A 21,406-nucleotide genomic window follows, 5' to 3' on the forward strand; every position below is an offset into this window, starting at 1 on the left:
TATATATGTGCCACATCTTCTTTATCCATTCATCCGATGATGGACACCTAGGTTGCTTCCATGTCCTGGCTATTGTAAACAGAGCTGCAATGAATATTTTGGTACATGACTCTTTCTGAATTATGGTTTTCTCAGGGTATATGCCCAGTAGTGGGATTGCTGGGTCATATGGTAGTTCTATTTTTAGTTTTTTAAGGAACCTCCATACTGTTCTCCATAGTGGCTGTATCAATTTACATTCCCACCAACAGTGCAAGAGTGTTCCCTTTTCTCCACACCCTCTCCAGCATTTATTGTTTCTAGATTTTTTGATGATGGCCATTCTGACCGGTGTGAGATGATACCTCATTGTAGTTTTGATTTGCATTTCTCTAATGATTAATGATGTTGAGCATTCTTTAAAAATTTAAACTTTTCCATGGTATAAGACACTGTATTCAAAGTTAAAAGGCACATGACAGACTGAGATATATTTTAACCATATATTACGAAGCATATAGCTCTTAAAAAAGGGCTGTTGGAAAGCAGCAAGGATAAGGTAAGATACACAGTCTGACAAAGTCTGATAAGATGAGATACACAGTATAACAGCAACTCTTAAATGAAGAAATTAAAACAGTCAAATAAAGGAGGATCTTAATTGCGCTAATGATCAGATAAATGGAAATTTTAAAAGTCCTCACCACCAACATAAACCAGCACACATTTTATGGATAATATCCAGTACTGTTGCAGATGTGAGAAACCATATTTTTATATTACATTGGGAGGGTAAATAGGTGGAAAGCCGTTTTAGAAGGCAATATGGTGTGACCTGTCAGTATTTAAAATGTAATTAATCACTGCTGCAATTCTACATCTAGGAATTTATCTTCTCAAAAAGCACAGGTGCAGAAATATAGATGCATAAGCACATTCATTACAGAATTGTGAAAAACTTGGAACGGTTTAAATGTCCAGCAGTAGTAAATTGGTTACTTAATTGTGGAAAATCAGTTCAGTAGATTATTAAGCAGTCACTGGAAAGGATGAGGTGGATCTCTATGCTCACAAAACAATGCTTTGTAGTTTATTGAGAATGTAATTTTAATAACTATGTAATATGATGGCATAGTTATAAACACATAAACTTTTTAAAGTTAAAATTATGAAATGTGTTGTTTTTGTCTACAATGCAAATAGAAACCATGCATACACAAATACAGACTCCTTCCCCCAGCTGTGTTGGTTGGGCTGTTCTGATATCATTCGCTGAGGTTTTGTTTGTGTTGCCAGCTGTACACAGTTCACTTTAATCCAATCATATACTCTCTCCTTGGGACTCAGGAGGAAGCTGAATATGAGTCATCCTTTGGCCACAATTTTAAGATGGCTCCTGAGTTCCTGCTGCTCTGCTTGCTAGAGCTGACCTGTTTCATGTTCTTTCTAGGTTGTTTCCCACCAGCATTTTGTTTTCATTTTATTTTATTTATTTATTTATTTATTTAATTTATTTTTGGCTGTGTTGCTGTGCATTGGCTTTCTCTAGTTGCAGCGAGCGGGGGCTACTCTTTGTTGTGGTACACGGGCTTCTCGTTGCAGTGGCTTCTCTTGTTGCAGAGCAAAGGCTCTAGGCACAAGGGCTTCAGTAGTGGCGGCACATGGGCTCAGTAGTTGTGGTGCGTGGACTCCAGGGCATGCAGGCTTCAGTAGTTGTGGTGCATGGGCTCAGTAGTTGTGGCTCGTGGGCTCTAGAGCGCAGGCTCAGTAGTTGTAGCACATGGGCTTAGTTGCTCCGCGGCATGTGGGATCTCCCCAGACCAGGGATCAAACCCATGTCCCCTGCATTGGCAGGCGGATTCTTAACCACTGTGCCACCAGGGAAGTCCCTTGTTTTCATTTTAAAATTAGATTAAGTTCTTTTGCTGTCAACCAAGGAAACCTACCAATATAGAAATTGGTAGCCTTGAGTGGGTTTTAGGCAAAGGATCCTTAGAAAATGTGGAATTATTATTAAAGTAAGGTTATTGGATGAAATGGAGCAAAGCAGTGTAAGGCTCCTAATCATATTTTGTGCCATGGAAGTAATATGCCTTCATAGCAACTGTAAAACAGCTAATCAGCTGTGGTCTAGATGGCTTTTGCTTTGGACGAATTCAAAGAGGACAAGAAGTGCCAGTCCAAGAAATATGTATGATGCTTGTTCATAGTGGAACTGAATAGTATAAAGCAAGAAGAAAAAAGGGCTTATTTCTTAAAATTTTTGCTTTAAGGCATGGAGTAGAACACAAGCCATTTTTGTAACATAGTTGAAAGACTTGTAGCTATCAGGCTGTGCTTGCTAAATATCAAAGAATGAGCTACAGTGCCAGGTTAATTCACAATTTTGGCAGGTCTCTTAAGTAGAATGTTTGATATTAATTAGGAACAGTTGGTATCCTGGTTATTGGAATGAGGACTTGTGGGAGAATTTTGAGATTTTGAAACTCTAAGCCGCTAAGAAACCTTAAAACAAAAAACATACCAACTAATTCACATTTGCCTGAGATAGCCATGGATGAAGGTTAACCAATTTCCCTTTTAGCTTACCAATATTATGGCTTCACTGATTTAAAAACAAGAAAGGAAGAAGTGGGGGAGGAAGGAAGGGAATAAAGAAAAGACAGAAAGGTCTGATTCTGAAGTGGTCTAGAGGTTGATATAAGAAAAGAGATTAGGAAATGGATGAAGGACTCCCCAAAGTATTTATCAACATTCATATCAGAATCTAGAAAATGGCCTCAGGAATGGGTTTTAATAGTGCTTGGCCTCAGAAGTTGGAATAAAATTTTGAGCTGGGTTGAATTTATTTATAGGTATACACATCAGGAATTACATATTCAATTTGCTAATTTGTGCAGCTTATTGCTTTTCCAATAGTTTTATGGGTAGACAAATGCAATCTATTAAGTCCTGATGACTAAATGACATTGAACGACCAGAAATGATCTTGCCTGATACACAAGAAGGACCTGGAAAAACTTGGGGATGCTGAATTTGCTTTCTTATTACTGAGTTTCTCTCTTACTCTATCATTAGGCTCCGTGAGACAGGGCCAAATGCCTTTCCTTGAATCCGTGCCATGGGGAAAGCATCACTATATGTAAAAAGTGCTTTATGGCCATTCCTTTTTTTTTTTTAAGTATTTTTTAAAAAATTTATTTTATTTATTTATTTTTGGCTGCATTGGGTCTTCGTTGCTGCGCGTGGGTTTTCTCTAGTTGTGGTGAGCGGGGCCTACTCTTTGTTGTGGTGCACGGGCTCCTCGTTGCAGTGGCTTCTCTTGTTGCGGAGCACAGGCTCTAGGCACACGGGCTTCAGTAGTTGTGGCTTGTGGGCTCTAGAGCGCAGGCTCAGTAGTTGTGCCGCACAGGCTTAGTTGCTCCGTGGCATGTGGTATCTTCCCGGACCAGGGCTCGAACCCATGTCCCCTGCATTGGCAGGTGGATTCTTAACCACTGCACCACCAGGGAAGCCCTATGGCCATTCTTAAGATGCTGGGCTTACTGGGGTGGGGGCTGCTTCTGACCTCCTATAAATGAAGGAGCCCAGGAAAGCTGAGCTCCAGATAGCAGCAACTTGCCAGGTGCAAGAAGTCAATTCAGGGGCCATCATTTTAAAATCTACAAATAACAAATGCTGGAGAGGGTGTGGAGAGAAAGGACTCTACACTGTTGGTGGGAATGTAAACTGGTGCAGCCACTAAGGAGAACAGTATGGAGGTTCCTCAAAAAACTAAAAATAGAGTTACCATATGATCCAGCAACCCCACTCCTGAGCACATATCCAGAAAAAATTATAATTCAAAATGATACATGCACCCCAATGTTCATAGCAGCACTATTCACAATAGCCAAGACATGGAAGCAACCTAAATGTCCATCAACAGAGGAAAGAAGACGTGGTACTATATACAATGCAATATTACTCAGCCATAAAAAAGAAATGAAATAATGCTATTTGCAGCAACATGGATGGACCTAGAGATTGTCATAGTGAGTGAAGTAAGGTCAGACAGAGAAAGACAAATATCATATGATATCACTTATATGTGGAATCTAAAAAAGGGGTACAAATGAAGTTATCTACAAAACAGAAATAGAGTTACAGATGTAGAAAACAAACTTATGGTTACCAGGGGAAAGAGGGGGATAAATTGGGAGACTGAGATTGACATATACACACTACTATATATAAAACAGATAATTAATAAGGATGTACTGTATAGCACAGGGAACTCTACTCGATACTCTGTAATGACCTATATGGGAAAAGAATCTAAAAAAGAGGGGATATTCGTAAATGTATAACTGACTCACTTTGCTGTATAGCAGAAATGAACACAACATTGTAAAGCAACTATACTACAATAAAAAAATGTTTTTTAAAGTTTGTACAGTAAAACGCACTCATTTTGGGTGTAGAATTCTAACTTTGACAAACTCATACAGGCATGTAACCTCTACAACCAAGATGTAGAGGGCCCAAGAGTTCCCTTACGTCTTTTGTAGTCAGTCTCCTCCTCCTGCCCCCAGCCTCTGGCTACCACTGCTTTGTTTCCTGTCTTATATAACATTATAGGGTGTCACATAAGTGAAATCACACAGCATGTAGCCCTTAGAATTTTTGATGATGACTGTAATAATAGCATTATGCCTGGCTGTTGTTTGTGAGGTCATTCACTGAGCCAACAGTGTTCTCAGCTCCTGGGATAAAGAAAGCTCTGGAGGCAGGTGAATCAAGATAGCAGAATAGAAGAGAATAGAAGGACGTGGAGCTCACCTCCTCCCACAAATACATCAAAAGTACATCTCCACGTGGAACAGTTCTCATAGCATAACTTACTGAATGCTGGCAGAAGAACTCAGACACCAGAAGTGCAGGAAATATCACCACGTAGCAGGGTAGGACGAAAGAAAGAAAGAAAGAAAAAAAAAAAAACCGGAAGAAGCAGGACAAGACCTGTGCCCCTAGGAGGGAGCTGTGAAAGAGGAAAGGTTCCTGCACCCTGGGAAGCCCCTTCAAAGCCCTTTCAGCTGGGACAGAAAGGGAGCCTCAGAAGCTCGGAGGAGAGCACAGCAGCTGGTTGGCAGCAGGCAGAACAGAGAGAGAATGACACAGAGGGTCTGTGCTACCAAGCTGCACTTCCCAGCCCAAGAGGCATGCAACCGGGGGTGTATGGGGAAGAAGCCCAAGCCCACCACAGGGGCGAAGCACCACTGTTAAGGGGCATGTGAAGGGGGGGCCGCCATAGCACCCTCACTCTTGGTGTGCTCACAGCAGGTGCATGGCCCTTGAAACCCCATTGTAACGCATGAAGGGCTCAGTTATGCATCTGTGGTCAGCTGTGGGTTGGATGGGGGCTGGCTGGTCCAGAAGGGCTCAGCTGACTCACATCTTGCCTGGGTGTGCTCTCATGGACAGAGCAGGGATTTATGAGAGTGGGGACACACAGGCACAGCTTCAAGTTTGTTTCTAATCCCACCGGCCAAAGCAGGCCCCATGGCCAAGCCAGGGGTAGCCTAGGAAGGGCCTACCCAATGGTGTGGCTACAGGGAAGAGTGAAACATGGTAATCACTAATGCAATCCACCTGCTGTTTCGGTGGAATACAAGTTCCAATCACACAGCATGACCTCTACAAAATTATTTTATGGGACTTCCCTGGTGGTGCAGTGGTTAAGAATCCGCCTGCCAATGCAGGGGACACGGGTTTGAGCCCTGGTCTGGGAAGATTCCACATGCCATGGAGCAACTAAGCCCGTGTGCCACAACTACTGAGCCTGCCCTCTAGAGCCCATGAGCCACAACTACTCAGCCCGCGTGCCACAACTACTGAAGCCTGCGCACCTAGAGCCGGTGCTCCGAAACGAGAAGCCACGGCAGTGAGAAGCCCGTGCACCACAATGAAGAGTAGCCCCCGCTCGCTGCAACTAGACAAAGCCCGCATGCAGCAACGAAGACCCAACGCAGCCAAAAATAAACTAATTAATTAAAAAAAATTATTTTATGTAATCCATATGGTCCCCAATTTATAAAGTAAAAGAAAAATAAAAATCTTACCCCATCCTCCCCCTCCCCCACAGCCAGCAAGTTCCTCTCCCTGGAGGCAACCACCCTGAACAGTTTCCTGGTATCTTTCCAGAACATTCTATGCATATATAAACAAATATTTATGTGGATTTTTTTATATACATAAATATTCCAAAAAGTTGTATAGTACACCTTTCTACACAAATGGTAGCATGTGGAACAGTTTTCCATCTTGCTTTTATCCATTGTCATCTGAGACCCCTTGTGTCCTTAGACAAGGGGGTGGATGTTATCATTTCACAAAGTTTGGGCATAAGATTTATTAAAAGAATTCCTTATGATTGTTTTGATCTCACTGTGATTTGTTCGGCTCCAGAAAAAGAAATCGCTGAAAAATATTTTTCAGTTATGAATGAATGAATGAATGAAGAATGCTTTTCATCCGAGTGTGACCAATGAATTGTCCTGTGTTGTAGGGCAGCATAGGACCCCTCTGCATAAAAAAGAACTTCCACGTTTTAAAAAAAATTTTTGTTATGAGATTTTCAATTACACAGAAAGGTATAAAATACAATAAATGCCCATATTCAATACCTTTAAAAATAATTTTGGTAACATAAAAATATAATACCTAAAAATTTTTAAATAATGAAATTTACCACATTTTATAACATATATTTGCTTTTAAAAGGGGAAATCGACAGTAACACAATAATAGTAGGGGACTTTAATACCCCACTTACACCAATGGACAGATCATCCAAACAGAAAATAAATAAGGAAACACAAGCTTTAAATGACACAATAGACTAGATAGATTTAATTGATATTTATAGAACATCCAACTGAGAGTGGCAGAACACACTTTCTTCTCAAGTGCACATGGAACATTCTCCAGGATAGATCACATCTTGGGTCACAAATCAAGCCTTGGAAAATTTAAGAAAATTGAAATCGTATCAAGCATCTTTTCTGACCACAATGCTATGAGATTGGAACTCAATTACAGGAAAAAGACTGTAAAAAACACAAATACATGGAGGCTAAACAGTGCGCTACTAAATAACCAAGAGATCACTGAAGAAATCAAAGAAGAAATTAAAAAATACATACAAACAAATGACAATGAAAACATGACGACCCAAAACCTATGGGATGCAGCAAAAGCAGTTCTAAGAAGGAAGTTTATAGCAATTCAATCTCACCTCAAGAAACAAGAAAAATCTCAAATAAACAATCTAACCCTACACCTAAAGCAACTGGAGAAAGAAGAACAAAGAAAACCCAAAGTCAGTAGAAGGAAAGAAATAAAGATCAGAGCAGAAATAAATAGAAATGAAGAAAACAATAGCAAAATCAATAAAACTAAAAGCTGGTTCTTTGAGAAGATAAACAAAATTGATAAATCCTTAGCCAGACTCATCAAGAAAGAAAGGGAGAGGACGCAAATCAATAAAATTAGAAATGAAAAGGGAGAAATCACAACTGACACTGCAGAAATACAAAGGATTATAAGAGACTACTACAAACAACTATATGCCAATAAAATGGACAACTACGAAGGAGTGGACAAATTCTTGGAAAGGTACAATTTTCCAAGACTGAACCAGGAAGAATTAGAAAATATAAACAGGCCTATCACAAGTAATGAAATTGAAACTGTAATTAAAAACCTTCCAACAAACAAAAATCCAGGAGCAGATGGCTTCACAGGCGAATTCTATCAAACATTTAGAGAACAGCTGACATCAATCCTTCTCAAACTCTTCCAAAAATTGCAGAGGGAGGAACACTCCCAAGTTCATTCTATGAAGCCAACATCACCCTGATACCAAAACCAAAAAAGATATCACAAAAAATAAAATTATAGACCAATATCACTGATGAACATAGATGCAAAAATCCTGAAGAAAATACTAGCAAACAGAATCCAAAAACATATTAAAAGGATCATACACCATGATCAAGTGGAATTTATCCCAGGGATGCAAGGATTCTTCAATATACGCAAATCAATCAATGTGATACAGAACATTAAAAAATTAAGGAATAAAAACCATTATGATCATCTCCATAGATGCAGAAAAAGATTTTGACAAAATTCAACACCCATTTATGAAAAATGGGCATAGAGTGAACCTACCTCAACATAATAAAGGCCATATATGACAAACCCACAGCAAGCATCATACTCAGTGGTGAAAAACTGAAAGCATTTCCACTACGATCAGGAACAAGACAAGGATGTCCATTCTCGCCACTCTTATTCAACATAGTTTTGGAAGTCCTAGCCACAGCAATCAGAGAAGAAAAAGAAGTAAAAAAATACAAATTGGAAAAGAAGAAGTAAAACTGTCACTGTTTGCAGATGACATGATACTACACATAGAAAATCCTAAAGATGCCACCAGAAAACTACTAGAACTAATCAATGAATTTGGTAAGGTTGCAGGATACAAAATTAATGCACAGAAATCTCTGGTATTCCTATACCCCAACAACAAAAATCAGAAAGTGAAATTAAGGAAACACTCCCATTTACCATTGCAACAAAAAGAATGAAATACCTAGGAATAAACCTGCCTAAGGAGGCGAAAGACTTGAACTCAGAAAACTATAAAACACTGATGAAATAAATCAAAGATGACATAAACAGATGGAAAAATATACCATGTTCTTGGATTGGAAGAATCAATATTGTGAAAATGACTATACTACCCAAAGCAATCTACAGATTCAATGCAATCCCTATCAAACTACCAATGGCATTCTTCACAGAATGAGAACAAAAAATTTTACAATTTGTATGGAAACACAAAAAACCCCAAATAGCCAAAGCAATCTTGAGAAAGAAAAACGGAGCTGGAGGAATCAGGTTCCCCAACTTCAAACTATACCACAAAGTTACAGTAATCAAGACAGTATGGTACTGGCACAAAAACAGAAATATAGATCAATGGTACAGGATAGAAAGCCCAGAGATAAACCCACATACATATAGTCACCTAATTTATGACAAAGGAGGCAAGAACATACAATGGAGAAAAGACAGCCTCTTCAATAAGTGGTGCTGGGAAAACTGGACAGCTACATGTAAAAGAATGAAATTAGAACACTTCCTAACACCGTACACAAAAATAAACTCCAAATGTATTAAAGACCTAAATATTAAGACCAGACACTATAAAACTCTTAGAGGAAAACATAGGAAAAACACTGTTTGACATAAACCACCACAAGATCTTTTTTGACCCACCTCCGGGAGTAATGAAAATAAAAACAAAAATAAACAAATGGGACCTAATTAAACTTCAAAGCTCTTGCACAGCAAAGGAAACCATAAACATGACAAAAAGACAACTCTCAGAATGGGAGAAAATATTTGCAAGTGAAACAATGGACAAAGGATTTATCTCCAAAATATAAAAACAGCTCACGGAGCTCAATATCAAAAAAAAAAAAAAAAACCAACCCAATTAAAAAATGGGCAGAAGACCTAAATAGACATTTCACCAAGGAAGACATACAGATGGCTAAGAGGCACATGAAAAGATGCTCAACATCACTAATTATTAGAGAAATGCAAGTCAAAACTACAATGAGGTATCACCTCACACCAGTCAGAATGGCCATTATCAAAAAATCTAGAAACAGGGACTTCCCTGGTGGCACAGTGGTTAAGAATCCATCTGCCAATGCAGGGACACGGGTTTGAGCCCTGGTCCGGGAAGATCCCACATGCCGCGGAGCAACTAAGCCTGTGCGCCACAACTACTGAGCCTGCGCTCTAGAGCCCGTGAGCCACAACTACTGGGCCTGCGTGCCACAGCTACTGAAGCCTGAACGCCTAGAGCCCATGCTCTGCAACAAGAGAAGCCACCGCAATAAGAAGCCTGCGCACTGCAATGAAGAGTAGCCCCCCGCTCGCCGCAACTAGAGAAAGACCGCGCACCGCAGTGAAGACCCAACGCAGCCAATGAATTAAAAAAAAAAAAAAAAATCTAGGAACAATAAATGCTGGAAAGGATTGGTGAAAAGGGAACCCTCCTGCCCTGTTGGTGGGAATGTAAATTGATACAGCCACTATGGAAAACAGTATGGAGGTTCCTTAAAAAACTAAAAATAGGACTACCATATGACCCAGCAATCCCACTACTGGGCATATACCCTGAGAAAACCATAATTCAAAATGAGTCATGTACCACAATGTTCATTGTGGCTCTATTTACAATAGCCAGGACATGGAAGCAACCTAAGTGTCCATCAACAGATGACTGGATAAAGAAGGTGTGGCACATATATACAATGGAATATTACTCAGCCATAAAAGGAAACGAAATTGAGTTATTTGTAATGAGGTGGATGGACCTAGGGTCTGTCATACAGAGTGAAGTAAGTCAGAAAGAGAAAAACAAATACCGTATGCTAACACATGTATATGGAATCTTAAAAAAAAATGGTACTGATGAGCCTAGTGGCAGGGCAGGAATAAAGATGTAGACTTAGAGAATGGACTTGAGGACACGGGGGAGGGGAGGGGGAAGCTGGGGAGAAGTGAGAGTAGCATCGACATATATACACTACCAAATGTAAAATAGTTGGCTGGTGGGAAGCAGCAGCATAGCACAGGGAGATCAGCTCGGTGCTTTGTGACCACCTAGAGGGGTGGGATAGGGAGGGTGGGAGGGAGACTCAAGAGGGAGGGGATATGGGGATATATTTATGCATATGCCTGATTCACTTTGTTGTACAACAGAAACTAACACAGTATTGTGAAGCAATTATACTCTAACAAAGATGTATTTAAAAAAATAATTTTGGTAACATAAAAATATAATACCTGAAATTTTTTAAATAATGAAATTTACCGTATTTTATAACATATATTTGCTTTTAAAATAGGTCATGAAAATACGTCTACATGTATATTTTCCAGGTCTAGTTTTTTTTTTTAACATCTCTATTGGAGTATAATTGCTTTACAATGGTGTGTTAGTTTCTGCTTTATAACAAAGTGAATCAGTTATACATATACATATATCCCCATATCTCTTCCCTCTTGCATCTCCCTCCCTCCCACCCTCCCATCCCACCCCTCTAGGTGGTCACAAAGCACCAAGCTGATTTCCCTGTGCTATGCAGCTGCTTCCCACTAGCTATCTATTCAGGTCTATTTTAAAGTAAATTACAGGGCTTCCCTGGTGGCGCAGTGGTTGAGAGTCTGCCTGCCAATGCAGGGGACACGGGTTCGAGCTCTGGTCTGGGAAGATCCCACATGCCGCGGAGCAACTAGTGCCCGTGAGCCACAATTACTGAGCCTGCGCGTCTGGAGCCTGTGCTCCACAACAAGAGAGGCCTCGATAGTGAGAGGCCCGCGCACCGCGATGAAGAGTGGCCCCCACTCGCTGCAACTAGAGAAGGCCCTCGCACAGAAACGAAGACCCAACACAACCAAAAATAAATAAATAAATAAATAAGCCTACATCTTAAAGTAAATTACAGACATGATCTCACTTCACTGGTAAATACCTAAGCTTGCATCTCTAAGAAAAAAAGAAAATCTTTGCAACCACAATATTATTATCACATAATGAAATAAATAATTTCTTAATATCAGCCAGTGACCAGTCCATATTTAGATTTCCTTGGTCCCCCAAGAAAGGCTGAAAAATTGTTGTAATTTATCAGAAACTGATACGTCAAGCCTAGAAAATAACTCAAGCACAAGTGCTCTTCAGCTAAGCCAGGAAGGGAGAGATGCAGACATATAACAAATGGGGACACATCTGTCTCCCAGTCCACCAGCTCCCTCAGCTCCCAGCCCTACAAAAGAAGCTGGTGAAGGGCCTGGGAGGAGAGAATCTGTCTGCCTTTTTTACTTCTGTCCTGGCATTGTCTGCACAGGCCTTGGCACACAGTAGGTTCTGAAGAAACATCAGGTGAATGAATAAATAAGAGAAAAACCCCTGACCTGGCCCTGGTGTCCTGTAGGGTCAGGAACCACAGTGTCTGAATCTTCCCTGTGTTCTAGGTATCACCCAGGCCACAGCACACAGTAGGTCCTGATGAAGTGCCAGGTGACTGAATGAACAGTTGTATATCCCCAGCACCAGCACTTGGAGTCATTCAGAGTCAGGGACCACAGAGTTGGTACTCCCTGTGCCCCAGATATCATGTAACCCAGGCCTTAGCACACAGTAGGTCCTCAGGAGACATGAATTAATAGGTCAGGTAAATGAATGAGTAGGCGAACATCCTCAGCACCACCCCTGCAGCCTTTCACAGTCAGAGACCATGCAAGTCTGGTCCATTCCTGTGATCCAAACTTTGCCCAGCCCAGGCCTCAGCACATAGTAGGTCTCCAAGAAGTGCCACGTGCTGAATGAGTAGTTTATACATCCCAGCATCAGCCCTGGAGTCATTCAGAATCAGGGACAACAGAGTTGGTTCCTCTGCATGCCCCAGACATCACCCAGGCCATAGCACACAGTAGGTCCTCAAGAAATACTGAGTGACTGAATGGCTAGTCGAAATGCCCAGCCCCAGCCCTAGAGCCATTCAGGGTCATGGACCACACAGTCTGGCTCCTCCCTCTGACCTTTGCCCAGTTCAGGCCTATGCACACAGTAGGTGTTCAGTAAATGCCAGGTGAAATGGGTGAATGAGTGAAATGGAACCTAGTTTACAGACATGGTGCTGAGTTCAATGACCCAAGAGAACAGAAGAAACAGGCCCTCAGCAGCTGAAGAGCTGTGGGTCAGCCCCGCCTTGGGTGGGGGTGGGGCTACAGGGCCGTGGGCGGGGCCACAGGACTGTCCACTGAGCCCTCCCACCAAGACTTCAGGGAGAGCCTACCTGGTCCGAGTGCGCAGGCGCAGAGGGCTCGGGTGCCCCTTGAGTCCGCAGGCACCGGCCTGTATTCGCTGGGTGAAGGGCTCCCAAGCTGATTTTGACTTCGTGGGCGACTGTGCTGCTCCGGCCTCGCGTGTAGGCTGGTTGGCCGGCTGTGACCTCCTGTCCCTGCCCAGGAGCAGGGATGGGCTGTAGGGATGTGTGTGGCGAGTCTGCCCTGAGTCCCTCCTGCTGCAGTCAGCAGCCCCCAGAGGAAGCAGGAGTTTGTAGACCCTCCTGCTGCAGAAAGAATGGAGCCCCCGCGAGGTCAGAGTCTGAGTGTCCACAGCTGCGGAAGGAGCTGAGCCCCTGGAGCAGGAGTCATCGAAAATGTTTGTTTCGGAGCTTTGAAATTTAGGGATTACAGATAAGGTCAAGAGGAAGAGAAGTGGACAGTCCATGAACACCAAGGTGCTGGATGCTGAAGCCGCTCCCTGGTGGCAGCTTGCAGCAAGCCCACCGACCCCAAAACCACTCTCACAACCGGAATTGCCCATCCTCGGAGTAGGCAGTCTCATGATGAGAATTACAAGCTATGGACCAGCGGCTGGGCATGCCAGCTATTTCCCTATGATTTTAAATTTGCCATATTTGCCAACTTATTTGACCTATTTCCCCCTCCACCACGTCCCCCACATGCTATATGCAGATACTACCCTGGGTCCAACATCTCCGTTCCAGGAGGGGACAGAGCAGCTTCAAGCATTTGGGGGAGTGGGTCCGAGAGGCTGGGGCCCCACAAGGTGGTATGGGTGTAGGGAGGGTCCCTGGGAGACACAGCCTGATCTCCGCAGCCCCCTCCAATTCAACCCTCCCAAGACCAAGTTTCTTTGGGGAAAGCCACCCGAGTAGGAGGACGCCAGAAAAGAGCCGCCTTAATCCGTAATTGTCAGGTGGTGATACAGGCTATGAGGATGATCAGAGAGTGACCTGCGGAGGGGGTGGTCAAGGAAATCCTCTCTAAGGAGGCGAACGTTGGAGCAGAGACCTGTAGGACTGAGGGAGCCATGTGGGCTTCTGGGGGAAGAGCATTCCAGGCAGAGGTCCATTCCAGAGCTGGTGCAAAGGTCCTGAGGCTGGTGCACGATGTGCTTGTTGGAACAGCAAAGAGGCCAGTGCAGCTGGAGCAGCGGAGGGAGCAAAGAGCAGAGATGGGGGCGCAGGTGGGTTTGCGTGGGGCTGGACGGCCATTGTGAGGACTTTAGCTTTTACTTGCTGAGGTGGGTGCATTATATGTGGTCTTAATTACGGTTTAATGGGATCTGCCTGGCTGTTGGGTGGAGAACAGAGCATCAGCGGTGCTGGTGGAGACTTTAATCATCCATGAAATGAGGTTCCTGGCACGTGGTAGAGACCAAATAAATAACCACTGCTAATATGATTTATACTACTAGCGTGATAATTTTCAGTATCTCACAGCTGTGATTAAGACTACCGGCTCCGTCTGAGCTAATTGCAGTCCCTTGGCCTGGACATCTATGACGGTCTCCACAGGCATCTCCATTCCACTCTTGCCCAGCTGCACATCGTTCTTCGCCGGCTCCTCCGACAGCTTGTTCCTGCCTCGGGCCTCGGCATCCTTTATTGCAAGACTCTGGTCCCTGCAGCCAAGCAGCGATGGGAGGTGGGGTGTGTGTGACGAGAATCTGCCCTGAAACCACCCCCGCCTCGCCAAGTGGAAGAGGTGATGGGGGTGGTAGCTATCCTCCCAGCCACGTGGAGAAGGAGAAGGAGGTCACCCCCAAAAGGAAGGTAACTAGGAGGTCAGCGGAGAGGAAAGTCCTCAGCAATATTTTTAGACCTGGAGAACCAGCTCTAAATTTTGTTCCTTATAAATCCATTCTTTACTTGGACAATCCTCCCCTTCCAACTCACTGCTTTTGTTCCAGGAATACTTAATACATTAAAAATATATATATATATACTACCTCCCCTGCATATTTCTAGTAATTATCTTCCAAGACCCAGGAATCTTTTCCCAACATTTCCAAGAATATCATTCCTGAAAAGAGATATTTTATTTTAAATTATTTTCTGCACTGGTCAATGCCTTTTACAAATAACATCTTTAACACAGCCTACATATCCTCATTTACATATTCAGTCATCACAACAGTTCATTCCAGCTCTAAATGAAGCCAATTTCATCCTGAACTTTGGTGTAAGTGAATCTATAATGAATCTCTTTGCTTGAGTTCATTTGAATTGAGACTCTCCTATTTGCAACCAATAAAATACTAATGAATGAAACAGCTGAGGCTTGTGTTTCTTTCTTTTATGGGCCAGTTGTTGGCTTGTTGGGTGCAATCATCCAGAGAGAAGAATGGAGAGAGAGAGAAGCCCGTACTTCTCCTGCCCTGATTTCTCTAGCAAACTCAGGGGAGGCCACTGAAAGTCCTATTAAAACAAAATGACTCAAAAAGTCTAAATATGCACACACATACACAGGAAGTTTAAAAGAGCAGGATGGTAATATCAACCACTATTAGACAAGGTAAAATTTAAAGCAAGGGATTAAATTGGTTAAAGACAATCATTTTATATTTGATAAAGGATTCAGAATCAGATTTTAACCAACATTTATTGAGTGCCTACTATATGCCTGGCACTGTGCTTGGTATTTTACATATATTATTTAATTGGCAAAGACATAACAATGCTGTATGTATTATATGCACCAAATTACACAGTTGCTGAATACATAAAGTACAGATTATAAAAACAGATTGACAAACGTAATTATACTAACAGATTTTCACATGACCTTATTGGTTTTTGACATATAGGGTCGGCCAAAATTAAACAGCACATGATTCTGAGCAACGTAATTGATAAGACTGAGTTAATTAACTGACATGTAAAGTTTTGAATTCTACAGACAGAAAATATATATTGATCTTAACTGTCCATGAAACATGTACAAACACTGGATATGTTCTAGGCCATGATAAAAGCTTTTTAAAAGGTTTGAGGGGCTTCCCTGGTGGCGCAGTGGGGCTTCCCTGGTGGCGCAGTGGTTGAGAATCTGCCTGCCAATGCAGGGGACACGGGTTCGAGCCCTGGTCTGGGAAGATCCCACATGCCGCGGAGCAACTAGGCCCGTGAGCCACAACTACTGAGCCTGCGCGTCTGGAGCCTGTGCTCCGCAACAAGAGAGGCCGCGACGGTGAGAGGCCCGCGCACCGCGATGAAGAGTGGCCCCCGCTTGCCGCAACTAGAGAAAGCCCTCGCACAGAAACGAAGACCCAACACAGCCATAAATAAATAAAAAATAAATAAATAAATAAACCCAAAAGTTTAAAAAAAAAAAAAAGGTTTGAAAGCAGATATATTATAGGCCACATTCTCTGTTCACGGTGCCGTAAATCAAGAAAACCAAACTCTTTTTAAATAAACCCAATCACTGAGTTTCAAAGCACTCTTTAGAAACACTGCAATATAATACTTAACAACATAAATAAAACCTGAATTATCAGACTTTAAGATGTGGCCAAGGCTATAACCAGAAGTACATTTATACTATTAAGAACACTATTACAGTAAATAACTTTGTAAAAAGAATATAAACAAACTAAGTACTCAACTTAAAAATTGAGACAAGAAATAGAAACAATAAAAAATAAACCCAATACATGTTAAAGGAAAACAAATTATAAACTAGAGAAATAATGGACATAAATAAATCCTAATGATGGTTCTTCAGAAAATTAATAATAAACTAGATAAAACTTTGACAAATCTAATAACCACAAACAGAATTTGAAAGGCAGAAAGGGGACAGAACAAAATAAAGAGAAGATTTTGTTTAATTATAAAGTACTATGCACAAATAAGCTAATCATCTGGGGGGAAAAAGCTCAGTGGAATGAAGCATAGCCTAGGGGATAAAAGAACACTGTAAATCATAAAAATAATGGAGTAAAAAGTATTCATAAGCTGATAACATGAGAAGAAATGGAGAAAGCCATCCAAGAACTCACTGAAACTTCCCCTCCATAGCTCTAGGACCTGATTACTTTACTGGTGAATTCTTTCAAAATGTCAAGGAATTGATACTTCTCAAGCTACAGAAAGTATTCGAAAGCACAGCAAAAGGCTAAACTTTACTCAAGTCCTTCTATGATGCAAGCTTAGCCACGATACCAAAACTTAACAAAGATAGCACCAGTCTTACATAAGAAGATAGAGGCAAGAATCCTACAGAAAATATCAAGAAATAGAATTCAATATCTGAAAAGACTGCTGTACCACCATCCTAAGAATGCAAAGATGATCTGTAATTAAGAAATCTACCAGATTTCATCACTCCTAAGTTGCACGTGTTCACCTTCTCTGAAGTCAGGATGCATCTTCCACTTGGTGGCATCTTATATTTAAGTAGCATTTTTTTTCTTTCTCAGGGGTATACAAAATAATGCGTGTTTTACAATCGATGATGTCTTAAGGTCAGTGAAATACAGTAATTCAAAACATCACACAAAAAGGTTAAATACAAAAGAAAAATCATCTCAATTGATGTTTAAAAGGCATTTGATAATATTCAAGACCTATTTCTGATTTTTAATCAGGGCTCTTCCTTAACATGACACAGGGCATCTATTTCTAAACAATAGCCACTTTTATAGTTAAATGTGAAACATCATAGGCATCCCTGTTAAAACCAGGAACAAAAAAAGCACACACACTACCAAGACTATGGTCATTTGTTGCGGAGCTTTTGACCACTCCACAAAGCCCTGAAACACACACACACACACACACACACACACACAAAAAGAAAAAGTATAAATATCAGAGGGGGAGCCACCATTGTCACGTGCAAGAAAATGGGATTACAGGATTGGGAATGAGACAGGGTATCAGCTGTAAAGCTGTTTGAATTAAAAACTACAAACTATAGCACAGGGAACTATCCTCAATATCTCGTAATAACCTATAATGGAAAAGAATCTGAAAAAGAATATTTATGTATATGTATAACTAATCACTTTGCTGTACACTTGAAACTAACACAACATTGTAAATTAATTATACCTAAATAAAAACAAATAAAAAAGTATACAACAAAGTGACCAGATATAAATATACAAAAGTAAGTACTATACGTATGTCCTAGCAGAGGAAATATCAGAATGATGATATATGTGGTGAAAATTTCAAAATGATATATAAATTCTCACAGTTTCAAATACCACCTGTACTCTAATGACCTTCACATGTACGTGTGTGTGTGTGTTTTTCTTGACCCAACCCCTCTCTTAAATTCATGACAAATCTCACTGTATACCTGCCATCTCCGCTTGAATATCTCATGGGCATCTTAAACTTTACATGTCCCAAATATCCTAATATCCCTCCCCACTGGCCCAGAAAAAGCTCCTCTTGCAGTTTTCCCCCAGTCTACCCCTCAGGTCCCTCCAGGCATCCAACTGTGGCACCCTTGACTCCTGTCTCTCAATACCCACCTCCAACCCACCAGCCAATGCTGTTGGCTTCACCTTCCAAATACATCCAGACGCTGACCACTTCCATCCACTCCCCCCAGTACCACCACACCGGTCAAAGTCACCATCACTCTTGTTTTCTTTCTTTGTTTTAATTCAATTTCAGAGTTTATTTTATGGGAAACTGTATCACTATCTTACACCATACCGCCATATTAACTCAACATGGACTAAAGACTTGAATGTAAAACTTAAAACCACAAAACTCATGGAAGAAACATAAGGCAACGGTTCCTTCATATTGGTCTTGGCAATGATTTTTTTTTTTTGTATGACAACAGAAGCACAAGCAACAAAAACAAAAATAAACAAGTGGGACTACATCAAACAAAAATGCTTCTGCACAGCAAAGGAAACTATCAACAAAAGGGCAAACTATTGAATGGGAGAAAATATTTGTAAATCATACATCTGACAAAAGGTTAATATCCAAAACATATGAAGAACTCATGCAACTCAATACCAAAAAAAAAAACCAACTCCAAACAATTGGGTTAAAAACTGGGCACTCTTGTTTCTTATCCTGACACTCCCCTCACCCCCAATTTCTTCTGTATGCGTCAGCCAGAGCGATCCCTCCAAAGCTAAAGTCACTCTGCCCCAGCTGCTCTCACCTCCAAGCCTTTGCAGTTATGCTTTCTCCTGCCTGGATATCTCCGCCACATCCTCCAGCTCCACATTTTCCACCACATCTTTAGAAACCCCCTCCCTCACCACTCTGTATAGAACAGCATCCCCCAATACCTCCCCACTGTAGACCACCCATCTCCCCTCCCCAGCTCTCTTTCTCCCGTGTCCAGAGAGGGCAGAGATTTTAGTTTGCTCGTGGCTGTATCTCCAGTGCCTGACCCAGAGTCCAAGTTTATAAGTATTTCTCAAATGAATGAATGAATGGAAAGACAGGGAGTTCCCTGGCTGCCCAGTTGTTAGGACTCTGTGCTTCCACTGCAGGAGGCACGGGTTTGATCTCTGAACTAAGATCCCGCATGCTGCGTGGCACGGCCAAGAAAAAAAAAAAAAAAAGACATACCACAACGAAGGATGGGAAGACAAAATGTTTAAAACGGTGACAATTCTTCTGCAAAATAACGATGAGTTAAATGCAATTGCTATTGAAATATCTGGGAAGTTTTGGGAATGGGCATGAATGAGTTATCTGGAAAGCCAGGCAGTGGTGAACATTAAAAAAATTCTGTAAAAGGAGAGAAATGAAGGGGACACGTACTACGAGATGTTAAAGCATGTTATAAACCATTAATGGGATTCACATCTCTAATCTTTGGGAAAGGACCAATTCCTCCCTCTAGCTTGCTCTCCCCCATTGGATGCCACCTCATTTCAAACCTTCCTCTTACAACCTGGAGAGAATAACCCACGTCAGCAGTTCCCAAACCTGGCAGAGCATCAGAAACCCCTTGGGGGAGTTTTTCACATATTTTGGGCTCCACCCTGGACATTTCTGATTCAGTGGATCTATATTCAGAGATCTTATGAAGTCCCTAATAATCCACGCTACAGAAAATGAAGCCAACTGGATAAACATTCATTCTCCTGTGGCAACAAAAACAAGGATAACCTAACAATTCATCTGTTGAGGAAATGGGCATGACACAACTGCAGTATAGAATATTCGGCAGCTGTAAAACGTAATTTTTAAAAAGGATGGAAAGTGATCCAGACGATATTGTTGTGAAAACACCAAATGGCAGAATAATAATCTTGCTATAATTTCCTTTTTCGGGGGTTAAGAAATATATGTCATTTACTGTAGGACTCTATTTATATGAAGGCAAAACGAATCTATGCAACCAGAAATCAGAACTGGGATGAGGGAGTGAGTCAGACTGGAAAGGAAGACGAAGGCATTTTCTAGGATGATGGCAGGTTGGTTACACAAGCATATATGTGTGTCGACACTTACTGATAAGTGCATTTTATTGGAAATACTTATGCCTCAATTTTTTTTTTTTTGGCTGTGCTGCGCGGCACGCGGGATCTTACTTCCCCGACCAGGGATCTAACCTGTGCCCCCTGCAGTGGAAGCACAGAGTCTTAAACACTGGACCACCAAGGAAGTCCCAGGTATGCCTCCATTTTTAAAAAGCAGAGTATAAATTCAGGAAAATGTAAAAAAAAAAAAAAAGTTTTAAAAAAGAAGAAAATGTAGTGAATATGGCTCATCTGAAATCCAAAAATTTTACACATACACACACGCACACGACGCCACACGTAATGGACCCGTCAGTGCCTCACTTAGTTCCTCTTTGTTTCTCCTCCAGCTGCTGTGAGTGTTGGCTGCTAACTTGATGGTTTATGGTTTATATTTATGGTTGCCCCCTTTCTCCTGAGAAATGCCCTTTGCTAAGAGGAGCCACCTCTCTAGAGAGTTACCTAGAAGGTTACACTCACCCCAGACAGCTGTCCACAACCAGCGATGGGAGATAAAAGCCTCCCCACTGGCTCAGAGAAGGACTGGTACTATTCACACTCCAGAGCTCCCTGTGGGATCAGACTGAAGCTGGACCTCTGTTAAACCCATATAATATTTGCCTCACTCCCTCTCTTCCTTCCCAGCCTCCCTCACCCCTTACGGGTTCCACCCAAGAACACACTTCCTCAATAAAATCCCTTGCACAAGAATCCTAGTTCAGTCTCAACTTCCAGGAAAAAAATGCCTGCAAGGAAACAGGACAACCTTCTAAAAACATTCTGTTGAAGTATAATATGCAAAGAGAAAATTGCATGTATCCTACAAGCGTGATGAATCTCCGGAAGGTGAATCGTGTAACTGGCACCCAGAAGAAGAAGCAGATCAGTATCAGCACCCCAAAATGTCCCCCTCTCATGCTCCCTTCCTCCCTCATTTACCCCACCTCGAAGGGAACCAGTATCTGGATGTCTAATGTTGTAGATGAGTTTTGCTTTTATAGCAACTTTTACCAAGTCTATTTCTTTCCTTAC

The 21,406-nt window shown here is 41.7% G+C and overlaps 1 protein-coding gene across 3 annotated transcripts in view; it reads right to left on the reverse strand.

Moving 5' to 3' along the window:
• Window positions 1-21,406, reverse strand: part of SMIM17 (small integral membrane protein 17) — a 58,712-nt gene that overhangs the window by 18,579 nt on the left and 18,727 nt on the right. The window contains exon 2 of one of the 3 annotated variants that reach the window (XR_009697871.1): window positions 6,907-6,979. The exons of 1 other annotated variant lie outside the window; for it this stretch is intronic. Coding sequence is in view for 1 of the 2 variants with exons in the window: in XM_061173498.1 (XP_061029481.1) it covers window positions 17,567-17,677 (111 nt within the window). In the remaining variant the exon portion in view is untranslated. Of the gene's footprint in view, window positions 1-6,906; window positions 6,980-17,566; window positions 17,678-21,406 lie in introns of those variants that run through there. One more of the 3 variants, XM_061173498.1, reaches the window with a different exon arrangement.

Source organism: Eubalaena glacialis, chromosome 18, assembly GCF_028564815.1.
Source record: "Eubalaena glacialis isolate mEubGla1 chromosome 18, mEubGla1.1.hap2.+ XY, whole genome shotgun sequence".
NCBI classification, from domain to species: domain Eukaryota; kingdom Metazoa; phylum Chordata; class Mammalia; order Artiodactyla; family Balaenidae; genus Eubalaena; species Eubalaena glacialis.